This window comes from Triticum aestivum, chromosome 6A, assembly GCF_018294505.1.
Source record: "Triticum aestivum cultivar Chinese Spring chromosome 6A, IWGSC CS RefSeq v2.1, whole genome shotgun sequence".
In the NCBI taxonomy this organism is placed as follows: Eukaryota; Viridiplantae; Streptophyta; class Magnoliopsida; order Poales; family Poaceae; genus Triticum; species Triticum aestivum.
The window spans coordinates 203,808,780-203,825,490 of record NC_057809.1 but is presented as its reverse complement, the minus strand read 5'-3'; the positions used below and the strand labels follow the sequence as shown (position 1 = coordinate 203,825,490).

General features: G+C 41.9%; 1 protein-coding gene across 11 annotated transcripts; it reads right to left on the bottom strand.

The window, feature by feature from the left end:
• Positions 1 to 1,727: 1,727 nt before the first annotated feature.
• On the bottom strand, positions 1,728 to 13,501 carry LOC123127271 (methyl-CpG-binding domain protein 2). 11 transcript variants are annotated; one of them, XM_044546901.1, is made up of 16 exons: positions 13,373 to 13,501; positions 13,216 to 13,284; positions 12,750 to 13,120; positions 12,398 to 12,470; positions 10,989 to 11,453; positions 10,650 to 10,890; positions 10,450 to 10,560; positions 8,898 to 8,973; positions 5,620 to 5,763; positions 5,255 to 5,528; positions 5,079 to 5,181; positions 4,872 to 5,002; positions 4,709 to 4,790; positions 4,483 to 4,615; positions 4,237 to 4,394; positions 3,749 to 4,158 (listed from the first exon to the last, which is right to left on the bottom strand). In XM_044546901.1, the coding sequence occupies exons 9-14, from the start codon at positions 5,761 to 5,763 to the stop codon at positions 4,543 to 4,545; spliced, it is 807 nt and encodes a 268-aa protein (XP_044402836.1). In that variant the 5' UTR covers positions 8,898 to 8,973; positions 10,450 to 10,560; positions 10,650 to 10,890; positions 10,989 to 11,453; positions 12,398 to 12,470; positions 12,750 to 13,120; positions 13,216 to 13,284; positions 13,373 to 13,501; the 3' UTR covers positions 3,749 to 4,158; positions 4,237 to 4,394; positions 4,483 to 4,542. The 11 variants fall into 11 exon arrangements, with proteins under 11 accessions (XP_044402833.1, XP_044402836.1, XP_044402838.1 ...); XM_044546903.1 differs by lacking the exon at positions 10,450 to 10,560 and having other exon boundaries at positions 10,650 to 10,721; positions 10,795 to 10,890; XM_044546900.1 differs by lacking the exon at positions 10,450 to 10,560.
• Positions 13,502 to 16,711: the final 3,210 nt, after the last annotated feature.

The following is a 16,711-nucleotide window of genomic DNA, read 5'->3' as shown; positions in this document are numbered from 1 at the left end:
TGCGATCTACTTTTCCTTTGCATTTTTATTCAGATCTATTAAACCAAAAATTCAAAAATACTTTGCTGAAATTTATTTTATTTGCGATCTATTATTTCGATCTACTACAATTTCTGGCATCATTACCCAAAAGGGGCTGACAACCCCTTTAACACGTCGGGTTGCAAGGTGTTGTTATTTGTGTGTAGGTGTTGTTTATGTTGTGTTGCTTGGTTCTTCTACTAGTTTGATAGCCTTGGTTTCTTCACTGAGGGAAATACCTACCGTCGGTGTGCTGCATCATCCCTTCCTCTTTGGGGAAATACCGACATAGTCCTAGCAGACATGAGCTTTTCTGACGCTATAGTCAAAGAGCAATCAAAAGGATTTTCTGACGCCGTTGCCGGGGAGGATCTTATTCATAACCAGGTTCCTAATCATAAATCTCATCTCCTTGCAATTTACATTATTTTCCATTTGCCTCTCATTTTCCTCTCCCCCACTTCACAAAAATTTGCCGTTTTATTCGCCTCTCTTTCTCGTTCGCCGTTTTCTTGCCGGATATGTTTTTGCATGCATCTTTGTTCGCCGTTATGGATAGTTCTACTTCTATTGATTGCGCTCCCGAGGACGAAGTCCTCAACTTTAAACAAAGGGGAGGAGAAAATTTAAAAGATGCTTGGTATAGAATTTGCAATGCTCGTAATAGATCTATCCGTAAGCAATCTACCATTGTGCTTTTGCGTTGTTTTTATGTTGGCATCACCACTTGGTATAGATTCGTCCTTGATACGATTACCGGTGGCAATTTCTTAATGAGTCCTCCTTTTGATGCCCTTAATGCTATGGGAAATTTAGTGGGTTCACCACCTCTTATGGTTAATGAAACAATTTTGACTCTTGGGCACGTTATGGAAAGATTAGATGCTATTGAAAATAAAATGATCACCGAAGATCATATGAAAATAATATATAAAAAGCATAATTTTGCTACTCATCTTGGGTCAAAAGCGGGAGATATTTTTAAGTTGTTAAAAGAGAGGGGTACTTTAATCCATGAACGAATAGAAGAAAGTCCGTCTCGAATCGATAAATTGGAAGAAATCTTTAGTAATCTAAGCACGACTTTTACTACCACTAAAATTACTGAGGAAACTCCCGTAAAGAGTAGGAAATCCAGGAACAAGGGTGCAACTTCTAGCAATAGTAATAATGGACATCTTAAGATGATTAGTGTTCACCCGGATTTTGTTGAAGTGATAAGAGATCCTTTTTGCAAGAAAGAAATCTTTGAATTTATTCCTAGGAGTATTGTTATTGAAAATCTTTATGCTAAATCCTTGAATGATTCTAAGTGTTTGATTGAAGAGTTGAACAAGGATGACAAAACTTAGATCCTTGCTTTATGCTTAGGTAAGGGCGTAAAACTATAGCGCTTGTTGGGAGGCAACCCAATGAATAAATTTATTTTTGCTTTTTGATTCATGTTCTTGTGTGTTAGCACAATTATGCTACTGCTATGATTGTGTTTTTTATGTTTTAATTAGTGTTTGTGCCAAGTAAAGCCTTTAGGATCTTCTTGGGTGATAGTTGTTTGATCTTGCTAAAAAAGCAGAAACTTTTACACTCACAATATTAACTAGGTAGGAAGTGCGGCTTGCCGCACCCCTGCTGGTGTGGTCATTTCCAACTCGGTAACAAAATAACTGGAAGTGATTAAATGCAGAACATCAAATGAGATCATAGTATAACCGTCATTAACTATCATTACCAAATGATCATAAATTGAAGTAATCGATAACAACATATGATCAATACATAAGAGGTCACATGTGCATGATCGATCATGTTTAAGTACACACATGATGATATTACATCGACGGTTCTTTAGTTCAGTTGGTAGCAGATGGCTTAGCATACACTAATAGTTGATCTCAAGTCTTATACAGACATGTCCTGTCTGATAGCATAGAGGTAGGATACACACATACTTAGACTACAATAGGCAAGGGGTATCAGTCAAATGTAGACACATTCGCTGCCTGATATGGTCGAGGTAGAGCAGACATAATGTACAATAAGGGCAATGCAAATTTGCACCAACTTAGAAAGCCCAACGATAAACCAAAAGCGCTTCATCCTCCTCTTGTGGCTGATTCATCAAGCATTTTCATCATTTCTTCACGCATCCACAAACAAAAGGATAAGGTCCTGGATACACATAACGAACCACGGATCAACTGAATGCTCATCACAGTAGTCATTGAAGCAAGGAGAAGATCAAACGGACGTACCAAAAGGGCGAGCACTCAACAACACCTGACCTCTTCGGTCTCAGGCCCTCCTTGCCTTTTTAGTTTTTTGAATGGTGGTGCCCTCAACAGCCAATGGCACCTCGCTTAGTTCACAATAGAGAGGGAAAACAGTCAGACCCACCTACTCGTCAGCGATGGATCAAATAGGAAGCACTGGAGGCAAGTAGAAGTATATACCTTGTAGTACCGTCCACCTCTTCACCTAGGACAGCAGGACCATCGCCCAGCGTTGCATTTTCCTAGAAGCCCAAAGAACACGACAACTCAATTAGATAAACATGTTACTGATATTGATCCAATGCTTGCAAAAGATGGAAGGAACACCTTAGATTTGTCAACTGGGAACAAAGGCTTGCGAACATCAGCATTCGTTAGTTTGGTTTTAGAAAGGCCTTTCTTCAAGCCACTGTCATTGTAGACAACAAAATAAACAATCTTCAGTCAATAACAATGACCTAGACATTGACACAGCTCTCAATCAAGAATTGGTTTGTTTGTTAGATCTAATTCTTGTTGTATCTAGGTCATCTCTTTCCACTGAAACCATACCGAGTACAACAAAAATGTAGAAATGCCGTCTCAAGATAAGCACCAGAAGTCAGCTAAGACAGACAAAGACTACAAATTGAAAGGCATCTTAATATACATATGGTCTACCCGAAGGCGACCAAGGACAATGACAAGGAGGTGCTAATGCTCTTTGATGCAACAATCTTTTATTCATAAAACTTGTATTCCTTAGCTATTCATAACTTGTATCCTTAGCTAAATATTTTATTCAATGTTAATATGTTGATGTTGTTTCAGAAGTTATAGGACACACAAGAGGCATATCGACTGTGATTTTGTAGACTGAGCTAGATACTTGTATGCTTTTTGTAAGATGGACGCCATCAGAAGACATGCATTAACCTCGAGCCTGGTCCGAGGTACATTAGAACTATGAACTATCAATCAGCTGATCTCAAAGGATATGTATAGAGTGAGTGCAATACGCTAGTTGTCAAAATAAAAACCAAAGCATAAATTAAAATTAAGCACTTTAGGTATCTTGTCAACCAACCACAAACCAAACATGAGTAGATATGAATGCTAGTACTTTGACACAATTGTATGGTAACTGACAATTATCATGCTTGCTTATGTAGCCACACACATGTATTTCACATGGAGTACTTTATTGACAGGACAACCCATTAACCCACCTTTTACTGACAGACGGCGGAGAAGCAAGGGTCGATTGAGAGCCAAGAGCAACAACAACCTAAACAACATATCGGTTAGAGCTAATAAGAATAACTGCACAACCGAAAATAGCAACAACTTACATGCAAGATACACCACACAAAATCATACCTTTGCAGACTGATCACCGGAGATGGGCAGGACCGAGACAGATCCAGCAGGTAATGCAGGAAGAGAAAAAGCACCAGTATCGGTAGAGAAGCTTCCAACGGGTAACACTAAGGGTGATACATCACCAGAACCAGGACACCCCACATCACCAGTAGAAGGTCCAGAGGAATCTGCCTTGCGATATAAAACTGCAGAGCTCGAGGTCTTTTCCACAGGCACATCTATCTTGATAACTTGGAAGGATGTCTCCTCGGCATCAGGCATAAAGCTCTTTGAAGAGATAGACACCACAAATATATACTTCTTGCCAATCAAAGTGGATATGTATTTAGGGATGGCTGGGTCTCCACGTGCTATTTCAACAATCTCATCAAGAGTTGTACGACTGGAATACCCTTCATGCAGCAAAGTGATCAAAGATTTGGCAACAATCTCTTTTCCAACCCTGTCGAAGAAAATAAACTCGGCCTCCCTTGAATCGCTAGTGCATCTAAAGCATATGCGATATCTATACGAAATGACACATTAGTTTACAGCGAAAAGGAGAAGAAAAATGTGCATGATGAATAAAAGTATAGAATAATACCTTGGCATTGCGTCGGTGGAGGCACATGTGGGGTCAATGCACCTGTAGACAGGGCCATGTCGCTGTGCTGTTTTATGGCACTTCTCACAAGACATGAACCACCAACACTGACCAGGACTGAGCCTGTACAAAGTGACCGAGCAGAAGAAACGCGTGCTCTGCAAAGAAATGACGTACCAGAATATCAGAATATATCATAGCTAAAAATCCCACACCGCCACACACAAACAAACGTAAGATGGTCACCTTATTCTCATATATGTTCAAGTCGAGAAGTTGACCAACTGTTTTAGTTTGTAGATTGACCTATGCACTTTTCTCATCTGCGGTTTGACCAGGAAGAATAATTTTCTTTACAAGAGAGAACTTTCCTTGGAGGCTACACAAATCGGAGAAGAAGAAATAAGTGCAGAGTCAAAATAGCATATGGACAAAATAGAAAGCAACAAACAGCCCAGTACAATCGTAGCACCTTTCGTGAAATTGGGTGATGTCAGATATATCATCATTAATGTACCATCGGCATGCTGCGCTACCACTAACCCCCCTGCGTCCTACAAAACATTCAAGAAAAACAACAAGTCAAATAGAAAGCGCCAGATAATAAAATAGGCTTCACCTTATCTAGGACTAACCTTCATAGTTTTTAACCAGGGTCCCAACGATTAGAGCAATGACTGGTCCAGTTTGGCCTATCTGCATGACATCATCTCCATCAAAGGCCTTTGCCTGCTCTCCCCACAGTACGACATTGATCTGATATCCACTGCACACACAAAAGAAGAGAATTGATATGAAATCTAGCAATGTCCAGAACACAAGGCAAATAGTGATCAACAAACCTCAGGTCAGCAAGAGTGATAGTTCGCTTTACATAAGGCTCAGCTCTGTTAGAGATGTGGTATACCATGGCATCAGACACACCGACAATAAGTCCTAGGATGTCTACATAATCAGAGGGAGGACAGTTAAAAGCATAGACAGAGAAGCTGCAAAAATAAGAAGGCAATAAACACACCTGTGAAATAGTCAGGGGTCTCAACCGGCGCAGGAAGATGAGCCAAAGCGGTGAGCGAGTAAGTACAGAATGGGAATTCAATCTCTTCATTAGCTGGAGGGTCGGTTGTGGTAAAACGGTTGAATCTGATCATATGTGGTCCAGCGACAGGCTTGAAATAGTGTTTGTTTGGAAACACCAAGAACTGAGAAATCACATAAGCGCAGCCTTCACGAATCCTTGACGCAAATGTAGGAACCAGTTTCTCAGAAATCTCAGCATACATGTGGTTGCCCTGCAAAGGCAGAACAATTATGAGTACACATAAGTCTCAGCCAACATCCAAAACTAACATGGAACACATAATTCAAGATGAAAGCAAGTACCACGGCATCCATAAGAACCATGTCAGTGTGCTTGATCGGACCAGTGTCAGTGCCTCCACGATGGTTCCATAGTCGCGAGACATACACATAGACTGAATCATTGCTATTTCCTTGGACAAGCTCATCTAAAGCAACGATCGCCATCTGTAGCAGAATAACAACAACAAAAGTACATCATTTGTGGACAAAGGAATAGTACTAAACCCAGTAACACAGCAAAGGTGGCAATTTGTTACAGGAGTCACATAAACAAAAGATTCATCCAACAGATTCACAACACCAAGCATAATAGGCATAGACACGAACAAAAGACCAGCCACACCAACCACATGCATGAACAAAAGATCAAAGAACACATCGAACTTATATATAGCTAACCCAAAGGGTATCTCCAAAAACAGGCGTTGTACATAGTTAAGAATCACCTATCCAGATCATGGAAGGATCCCAGCAGATCGCAAGATCTCTGGGAAGACCACATTTTTAGTCTCGGAGCCACATGTACCATCCTCGCACTATATAAGGATTTTCAAAGAATTCCTCGAAGTAACACGGGAAACTGCCACATACAGCTGGCCGTGCGTGAAGACATGTTTCTTAAGATAGAGACCAACAGCAGACAAAGTTTGTCCTTGGCTCTTGTTTATTGTCTATTGTCATAGCATAGCACACACGTACAGGGAACTGCCTACGTCGAAGCACAAAGCGTGATTTTGTTTGTTTTGCCGTCAATTCTATCCGGGGATATAGACAATATCACCCACGTGCGAACTAGTCATAATAACAGCCTCAATGACACGATCAGCTAGGTCCTTCACAATAAGTCTCATGCCGTTACACAGACCATTTGCCTGGCTCAGGTTTCTGAGAAGCATGATAGGAACACCCCTTTTAAGAGTCAACCTATGATTTGGAAAATTAATAATCTTAACAGTATTCAAGTACTCAGTAGGGTAGAAAAGGTTTCCTCTCGCACGACCTCTCCCGAGGTATCTATGGAATCGGCACTCAGGTAATCTTTGCCAACAGAAGGAACTAAGTCCATCACATGAGTATTGATCTCCTCGGCAAAATCATTAGTAGTCGACAAAATAGCCCTTCCTTGCAGATAGGCGGCATTCATATAGTTAGACTCAAAGTCATTGTAAATAGAAGAAACAATGGCCCCTACGTGATCACCGTCCGTTTTAACCAACAGATCATCAGGTATTTCTATACAAGAAGGGTCAGATTCATCCCCTTTACGCGTGGTAGGTAATCTACCCTCTCCAAGATCGAGGACCCATTTACTAAATAGTGCAACACTTTCCTGCACACTGGGATCTGCATCTGGCACATCCAAACGCATGTTAACAGTAAGGGACAACACTTTGACAAATCGCCACAACGGAGAATTGGTAATTGTTGCGTCAACTATCTGAGGCCTGGTACCACCCTCAATAACAGGAAGAATTTGTCTAAGATCCCCACCTAATACCATAACCATCCCACCAAACGGGACATCAGAGAGTAAAGGGTCATCTGCAGAAAGGACATCACGCAATGTCCTATCTAAAGCCTCAAAACACCTTCTATTCGACATAAGCGCTTCATCCCAGATTATCAAGGAGGTCACCTTCAACAGTTTATGCAGGCGTGAGCCTCTCTTTATATCACATACCATTTCATCATCATTATCGATCGGTATTTTAAAACGGGAATGAGCAGTCCTCCCACCTGGCAATAAGAGCGACCCAATACCAGAAGATGCAACAGTTAAAACTATCTCCCTTTTACCCCGTAAGAAAGCACAAATAGCATTCCATAGGTAGGTTTTCCTGGTACCCCCATACCCAGAAACAAAAAAGAATCTTGGCTACTTGGCCTGAACACATTGTAATATCGCCTTGTAAGCAACAATTTGATCAACATTCAGGTTCTGAAGCAAGACTACCGCTTCTTTAGCTAAAGTAGGTGCATCATAAGATAACTCCTCATGGATTAATCGATTTTCAATAAATAATCCAGTGTCGCTGATCCGTGGTGGAAAATTAAATTTACTTATGTTAGAACCACGTTTCACAAATAGCTCAGCTAATTCATCGAGAAGCATGTCTCTAAGTCTTGACACAGGAGGGTCATAAGATTTGTTATTTAAAGCGGATCTAAGCCCATGTTTGATGTCATCAGCCATACTCTCCCAATATCGTTCAAAGAAGTTCATTTCATCCTTAACAGTACAATGAATAAGCATGGTCACAAACAAATGCCTAAGCCGGTGCCCAAACCCCCAAACCACCGCTTCATCAAATGCAATGTACCATTCATTATCATCGCCTAATAAACCCCGAGCAGCACACACCTCTCTAAAGGTAGGATAAACACGCCCTTCATAGGTCCTAAGGTCAACATAATATCTACAACCCTTAACAATCATTAGAAGCATTCGCAGGTAATACAGTTCACCAACAGAAGGATAGACATAGTAGACACGACCAATCTTTTGACAACCTTCTCTCTCGTGCCATGATCTCGTTTCGGAATCCCATGTCCATTCAGTCGGGAAATCACAATATGTTAAAGATCGAGCATGTTCATACAAAGCATTTGCAACAAACCATTCAGTGAGCATGGCTTTTTTCAAGAAGTCTGAATCAACAATTTTCTTAAGGTCAGTTTCGGGACGAAAGCGAATAACATTCATTCCAGGAAGGTGAACAGGGAGCCTCTCTACTGAAGGAAACCTACAGTGTATGTCGTACCCAAATATACGCCACAATCCATCATATTCACATATGAACCGACATTGTAAATACTCTTTGACCTCATCCATCGGCCCTCCATCTTCTATCCCATCAATTTTACCCTTACCCTTCGACTTCTCTAATAGGACTTTCGAGTAATCGACGCCTTTAGTCTTAAACAAATACTTCATGACCTGGGTTTTGTTACACCACTCAACATCAATATGACCCTGGAAACGCTTAAGCACAACCATATTATAAGGAACCACCCACCTGTTATCAAGATAGTGCCCATTTTTATAAATTGTACGATCGTTGTCACGACGTCGATATAACGCAAACCCGTCTTCATCTATGACTGTTTTGTCCCTAAATTCCTTAGGAAAAAAAATTTAGAACAACACCCTTTCTTCATGCAAACACATTTATCGTTCATTTTACCACACGGACCATGCATCATGAATTCAGAGACTAAGGCGTAGCCTAGAGGGTCCCCTAGTGGATCTGGTATCTCAGCAAAAATAAATGCATCTATGCCATCAGGTCCTATCATACCTTGTTCTCCCTTCCGCCAGATGAGTATGTGAGCGTGAGGTAGTCCCCGCTTCTGGTGCTCAACAGTATAAAAGCACTACAAAATACACAAAAGGGATTAAATAATTTAGCATCAACACATAGCAGATATCATACAAACAGATAGTAGGCACAACAAAGGTGATAAGAACAGCAAAATGTAGTACCAGCCTTTACTTTTCCAAAGGCTTTTCTGGACGTAATATCATGGAGATACTCAATCAGCTTCATGTGGTAAACCTTGACAACAATATCTGCCCTGTCATGTGGTTTTTGTCCCGGTTCTAGCGTCTGTGTAATTTCTGGCCACTTGGGGTTGCAGGTGAAAGTGGTGAATATGTCAGGTGCACCGTGCACCCGGCATATGGCAAGGCCATCCTGAAAGTTCTCTTGAAAGTAACGACGACCACCGGTGTGGCTCGAAGGCAGGATAATCCTTTTACCTAGAGTCGCACCATCAACACAACCACCACCAACGGCATCAGTGATGCCCTGCATATGCTCAGATCTAAGTTTATCTTGGTTTCTCAGTATGTACCATAGTCTGTTTTCGTCAATGCAAGCTCGTGCATCAACAACAGCCTGGGACGACAAAAGACCATAACACAAGAATGGGTTTGGTTGGTCACCTCTATAATGGCATACATAACGATAGTAATCCTGCATGGTCATCTTTCTGCGTGTATTTTTAGTAGGTGCACTACGAGGAGCAGCAACTAACGATGAACCAGGAGACGTACCAACATTCCCAGTACTACCAGGCACATCGATATCATCAGCTAGTTGAACAGACATATAAGGAACATCTATCTGAAACCCCATTTCCCCACACGGAAAAGCAAGGGATACTGCAAAGGCATAAATGCAGGTTTAAGAGAAGCGATTTGTTGCAGGCCTTCTGAACGGCTGGAAATAATTATATCACGTGCAGAGGTTTCAACGGTAAGGTCACCCACAATCAAAGCAGCAAGCCCCGCAGACGTGGGCAAACTGAACTATGGGCCATCACCATCGGAAGGACCAATGATTTGTATGGAAATTTCTTCCATAAGCTCATCCCCACTATCTTCTATGATTTTACTTGCCTCTCTAAATTTCTGTACCAATGGATTGAACTCATTAAGCATATCTCTCAGGCCAACCACTATATCCTCATCTATTTGGTCCATAGGCTTATCATCCGGATTTAAAGCACGCATCCTATGGGCAATCTCATTCGCTGGATCATATATATAAAGCTCGGCAAATTTGGGAGTGTTAGGGTCTTTTGGCAAGAGAGAACATATGCGATGAGACACCTGGCCACTAATTTTAAAGACCTTGGGACCCCGAGAAGCATTCAGCGAACGATCAATAGTAGCACCCATCGAGGTGAAGGCGAACATACAATTGTATTGACGTATATTTCGGAGGAATTTCTTGGCACGAGAAGTTCCATCAAAATGGAGAAGCTCCCGGAGAAAAGCCGGGAGCTCCTTGTAAGGAGGGATAGAAACCTGACCACCTTTGCAACAAAGATTGTAGACAATCTTACGTTTTGTATATGATGGTTTTCCCTGTACCCTCTCCTCGTACCAGAAATAAGCACCACAATATCCACAGATATAATCTGGTGTACCAAGGTACGATACATCTGCATATGAAGCTAATAGCCCCAACGAAAAACAAACACCAATTATAAAGCACAAGGCAAATCACAAGGCAACAAACAAACAAATCCAAGGACAATGATACCTTTAAGCGACTCAACAAATGCATGATCGAAACCACGCCAATCTTTCGGCAAAGGGCCCATAACAATATGGTCTAGCATGTCAGACAAAACTAATAAGTACAGGTGGGTCTAAGACTGAGCTAAGCAATTGGAAAATGAATGGACCTTCAAATCCAGAATGGCGCAGCTTTCTAATTGCCTTGCGCTTCCTGCGGTTCAACGTTGCCTCAACCTCACTCACATAGGGTAACCAACCATCTCCTAAACATTGGCCAGGGAACACAAGAAGAACAACATCAGATGCTATCACAAGGCCAAGGGTCTGTATTACTAAGCGGGATCAGGTAGCTGCAACTTACGTTTACGTTTGCGATTCTCGAGCCCAGGTGGGGCACGGGGCACATAACGCGGCCGAATGACAGGAGGAGCAAGATGAATTCTAGGAGGAGAAGGAAGTGTGCCACCAACCCTACTACGCCCACGCCCCCTTCCATGGGCAGGGCCACCAACAGCAGCACGCCCTCTCCCCCTTCCACGGGAAGGACCATCAGCAGCAGCGGCACGCCCACGCCCCCTTCCACGGGTAGGACCATCAGCAGCGGCACGCCCATGCCCCCTTCCACGGGCAGGGCCATCAGCAGCGGCACGCCCTCGCCCGCTTCCACGGGAAGGGCCATCAGCACCGGCACGCCCTCGCCCGCTTCCACGGGCAGGGCCATCAGCAACGGCATGCCAGCGCCCGCTTCCACGGGCAGGGCCATCAGCAGCGGCACGACCGCGACCCGGTCCACAGCCAGGAGGCATTGAAGGCCTAAAAGTACATCCTAAGCATAACCCAAGTCCAGAGAACATGATGGTTAAAGAGCCACATACACACATTTCGTACAATCCAGCATGATCTCAGCATGACAATTAGGAAACGGTGGTTAAAGTAGCAACAATGAACATAACGATGATTAAGTAGGTACATAACAAATACAAATAATGTCTAAAGAGCAGTTCATTTATCTGAATACAGCCACACCAACTCCGATGTACATTTTAGGAGCAATGGAAAACGAAAGAAATAGAAACAACTCACACAATATAAATAAAAACTAAATATTGCACGCCGTCGAGACCAATCTGGCGTGCAACATCTGCCGCTGCAAAAGGACATCATGGTCAATCACAGCAGCAAGGGCATCGGCACAACCAACAGGCATCGCAGACCTAAGCATCATTGCAGCTAAAAGAACTACAGAGCGAGCAAGCTCCCTGTAAGTCGACATACACTCAAAATTATAGTCCAGAATCACAAACCCATACAAATTCTGTAAGAAGCAAATGGCCTGGAAAGCAGCCTTCTCGTAAAGAGAGAAAAAATCCACACCATCTTGAGCCCAAAAAAACCTCCTCATGCTCCCGGAATCGCTTCCGGGCACATCAAATTCGAGCTCAACTCCTCCGAGCATGACCCCATCGTCCATTATCTCTCTCAAGTACGAATGGAATGGCAACGAACACCGGGTGGCAACCACATCCAATAGATGCATACACGAACAACTCACAACAAACATCCTGTCACCCACAAAATATAACCTAGAATAAGGCCACTCACACAAAAAGCTAGAAAGCACCCCAAAACCAAAACTTAGAACCGGTCAGCCAGAAGGTAGTGCCCAAAAATAGACCCCACCATAGATCAACATGCAATGGTAAAGGGAGCTGACACGGCAAAGTCTAAGACAGTAATAACAGTAACATAAAAAAGTTAGAAGAAAAGCACCTGAGAGCTAGGCGAAACGTTTCAATGGGAATGAATAACAGCTAGAGACACCACAACAACTGCAGCGACGAACCTGGCACATAACAGCAAGCATAATTACAGTTTATCAGAAGCTTCCCACAGAAATGCATCATTACTTAGTGATGTGCAGGACAACACATCACAGACCATCATCATTTTACAATGAGGAGCGAGTTATGTGCCGAACAACACAAACTACGAATGTTGTACAACCAATCTTACACATTAGAAATAACAACACCCAAGATTATAAAAGATACTGCCAATTGTTTAGTGCTTGATTTTACAACACACCAACTGAGATAAAACAACAGCAACCGAGTGCACACACCTCACAACCGTCATCCAATCACACTTGCTAGCATCCATGATTTGCATCTGTCACAAGCTGTCATGGTAAATCTCCTAAACCTGAACATATGTAACGACTATACATCCATTCGGCTTGCATAGTCTTCACGTGAATACATAATCACTTTGATACCTAACTATGATGTATAAATTGTCATAGTTCAGTTTGATTGTAATCTTACATACCCAAACCAGACAACCATGCAACGACAACAGCGAACAGTTAAAGAATCAACAAAAATAAACGCATATGTGGATGGTTCAGATCCGCATCTGAAACAAAAAAACAGGACCAAGCACGGCCAAATCCGAAGAAGGAACAAACCCTCGCACCAAACCCTATCCACCTCCCTGTTCATCCGCAAAGAACAACCACGGGGTGAGGCACGCACGGACACACAGTGAGCAAGAAAAATGAAAGAACTAACAAAGAAAGAAGAATGAACCTTTCCCATGGCGACGACCGAGCAAACGACGGACGACGGACGCGCGCATGTGGCCAAATCCGGAACCAACTGCAGCACGAGCACAAAGTCAGCCTAGCCGTGAGGAACGATCGCGAGAAGAGGAAGGATGGATGGAGAAGAGTGCGGGACGACGGACCTGAGGCGAGGCGAGCACGTCAGCTCCAAATCTAGACCGAGCGGCGGCGGCGGCACAAAGAAGCTAGGGTTCGTGAGTGGGGGGAAGTGAGGAGCGAGGGGAGAAGGCGGCTGCGGTCACGTATGTGTATCGCCTCCTGGCCCAAGAAGCAAAGTGACGAAAATGCCCCGGTGGGGGCACAATATTTACATATTGATGCAATTGGAATTTTATCCGACGGCCGAGCACGATCGCGGTAAAGATCTGGCGGCCCATAGCGATCTGATCTGAGATCAGACGGTCAGTATTGGACAGGGAAATCGATCGGACGATCCACATTCGCTAATTGATGTGAGAAGCTCATTCCCTCCGGGTCTTTACTCCTGGGATTTTCATTTTTTACCAGAGAGCGATAAAATACCCATTCCACTTGCAATAGATCAATATACAAATTTCTCAGGTCGTCCTAATTTTTTAGAATTTTTGCAGTTACAGAAGTATTCGAAATAGTCATATTTCTACAGACTATTTTGTTTTGACAGATTCTGTTTTCTTTGTGTTGTGTGCTTATTTTGATGGCTCTATGGTTTTCTTTGATGAGTTTTTGCATAGAAAAGTTGGAATACAATAGATATAGTACAAAAACAAAATATGAATTGGTTTGATACATCACTTATAGTAGTGGTTTATTATTCTTATACTAACGGATCTCACGAAGGTTTTGTTGAGTTTTGTGTGATTGAAGTTTCAAGTTTTGGGTTATCTTACAATGGATGAAGGAAGGATGGAAGAGCCTAAGCTTTGGGATGCCGGCATCCCAAGCTATTATCCAAGAATGAGCAACCAACTAAGCTTGGGGATGCCCCAGCATCCCAAGCCATTATCCAGGAATGAGCAACCAACTAAGCTTGGGGATGCCCCGAGTGGCATCCCCGCTTTCTTCCAACAACTATCGGTATTTTACTCAAGACTATATTTTTATTCGTCACATGATATGCGTTTTGCTTGGAGCGTCTTGTATGATATGAGTCTTTGCTTGTTTTATTTTGTGTTTTAAGTCATCAATCCTTGCTGGACACACCTATTTGAGAGAGCCAAAATTATGTCATGACTTGTTAGAATTGCTCTCTATGCTTCACTTAAATCTTTTATGAGCTAGGACTTGCTCTAGTGCTTCACTTATATCTTTTTGAGCAAGGTGTGCTTAGTATTTTTGAAGAAATGCTCTCTTGCTTCACTTAGATTTATTTGAGAGTTAGTAAAATTTTGAAGAAAATCTCTCTTGCTTCACTTAAAAATTATTTTGAGAGAAAGAAATATTATGATCATGATCTTCACTTATATTTGTTGGAGCTTATTAAAAGCAACACATGAAAATTAGTCCCAAAGTGATAGATATCCAAGAAGGATAAAGAAAAGAAAAATGTCATGAAGACCATTGGACAAAATAAACTTGATTCTTAGTAATAGTTTTGAGATATGATGATGTGATATGTGAGTTATATTGATGAGTAATTATGCTCTAGTAGGAATATTGGTGTTAAGGTTTGTGATTCCCGAAGCATGCACATATAGTCTCTCGTTATGCTATGATGTTGGAGCATGATTTAATTTTTATTGTCTTTCTTATGAGTGGCGGTCGGGGACGAGCGGTGGTCTTTTCCTACCAATATATCCCCCTAGAGGCATGCACAGTAGTACTTTGCTTCGAGGGCTAATAAACTTTTGCAATAAGTATATGAGTTATTTACGACTAATGTGAGTCCATGGATTATGCACACTCTTACCTTTTCGCAATTTGCTAGCCTCTACAACACCGTGCATTGCCCTTTCTCACATTGAGACGTGGTGCAAACTTCGCAGGTGCATCCAAACCCCATGATATGATATGCTCTATCACACACAAGCCTCATTATATCTTCCTCAAAACAGCCACCATACCTACCTATTATGGCTTTTCCATGGCTATTCCGAGATATATTGCCATGCAACTTCCACCGCTTCCGTTTGATGACTTGAGCATTTATTGTCATATTGCTTTGCATGATCATATAGCTGACATAGTGTTTGTGGCTCAGCCACCGTTCATCACTTTTCATACATGTTATGCTAGATCATTGAGGCATTTATATAGAGTCATACTTTGTTATAGGTATCGAGTTGTAATTTTTATTTCTTTTGAGTTATAAGTAAATAGAAGTGTGATGATCATCATTATTCATTTTTTAAAGCAGTGCCTCGGTGAGGAAAGGATGATGGAGACTATGATTCCCCCACAAGTCAGGGCGAGACTCCGGACGATGAGAGAAAGAAAAGAAAAAGAAAAAAAGAAAGAAAAAGAAAAAGGAAAAAGGAAAAAAATAAAGAAAGAGAGAAGGGGCATTGCTAGTATGCTTTACCACACTTGTGCTTCAAAGTAGCACCATCTTTTTCATATGGAGAGTCTCCTATGTTGTCAAGTTCATATACTAGTGGGAATTTTTCATTATAGGATTAGATGCACACCCACTTAGTTTTCATATTGAGCTTTCATACACTTATAGCTCTTAGTGCATTCGTTGCATGGCAATCCCTACTCCTCACGTTGTAGCGACCCGATCCCAATGGACCGTAGTCTCTGTGCTTAAGTGTCATCCCTGGATCAGTATTGCTGACACACACAGTACTCAAGGATTTATTGCAGAGTTCAATCACACACTTATTACACGAGTGTCTCAAAAAGAGTACTTATTACAATAATATGGCTGAAGGCCATCTAAATAAGATAAATGTGGAAGCTTCGAAGATAAATGAGTCCATCCAACTCCACAGCAATACTGAGTGCATGACAACGACCTATCACACCTTACTCTTTGTCTGAAAAATCTGCAACATGATACGTTGCAGCCGTGTAGGTCAGCACATGGAATATGCTGGCAAGATAACACCATAGAGCAAAGAACAAATAACATCTATCACTACATGCATATTTGGCTGGTGGAGGCTCTACGGTTATCATTTGCATAAAGCTAATTTTTCCCTACAACAAAGGAATATATTTTATTTAACTACAGATTTTATGTCATTATTGAGAAGGTTCCTCCAACTCAATCCCAAAATAATAATTATAACCCAACAAATTCATTAAGGAAAGTGATGAGATCAACATAATAATTCAAGTACCAGATACTCAAGATGTCCATAACCGGGGACACAGCTAATCATGATTAGTTTATACACTCTGCAGAGGTTTGCACACTTTACCCCACAAGACTTGATCTCCTCCGTTGGATTTCTTGTACTACATGATGTTTGAGAAACGGATGACCGAGACATGGTCTTTCAGAAGCATTAACTCTTTACTCTGGGTAGACAGTGTTG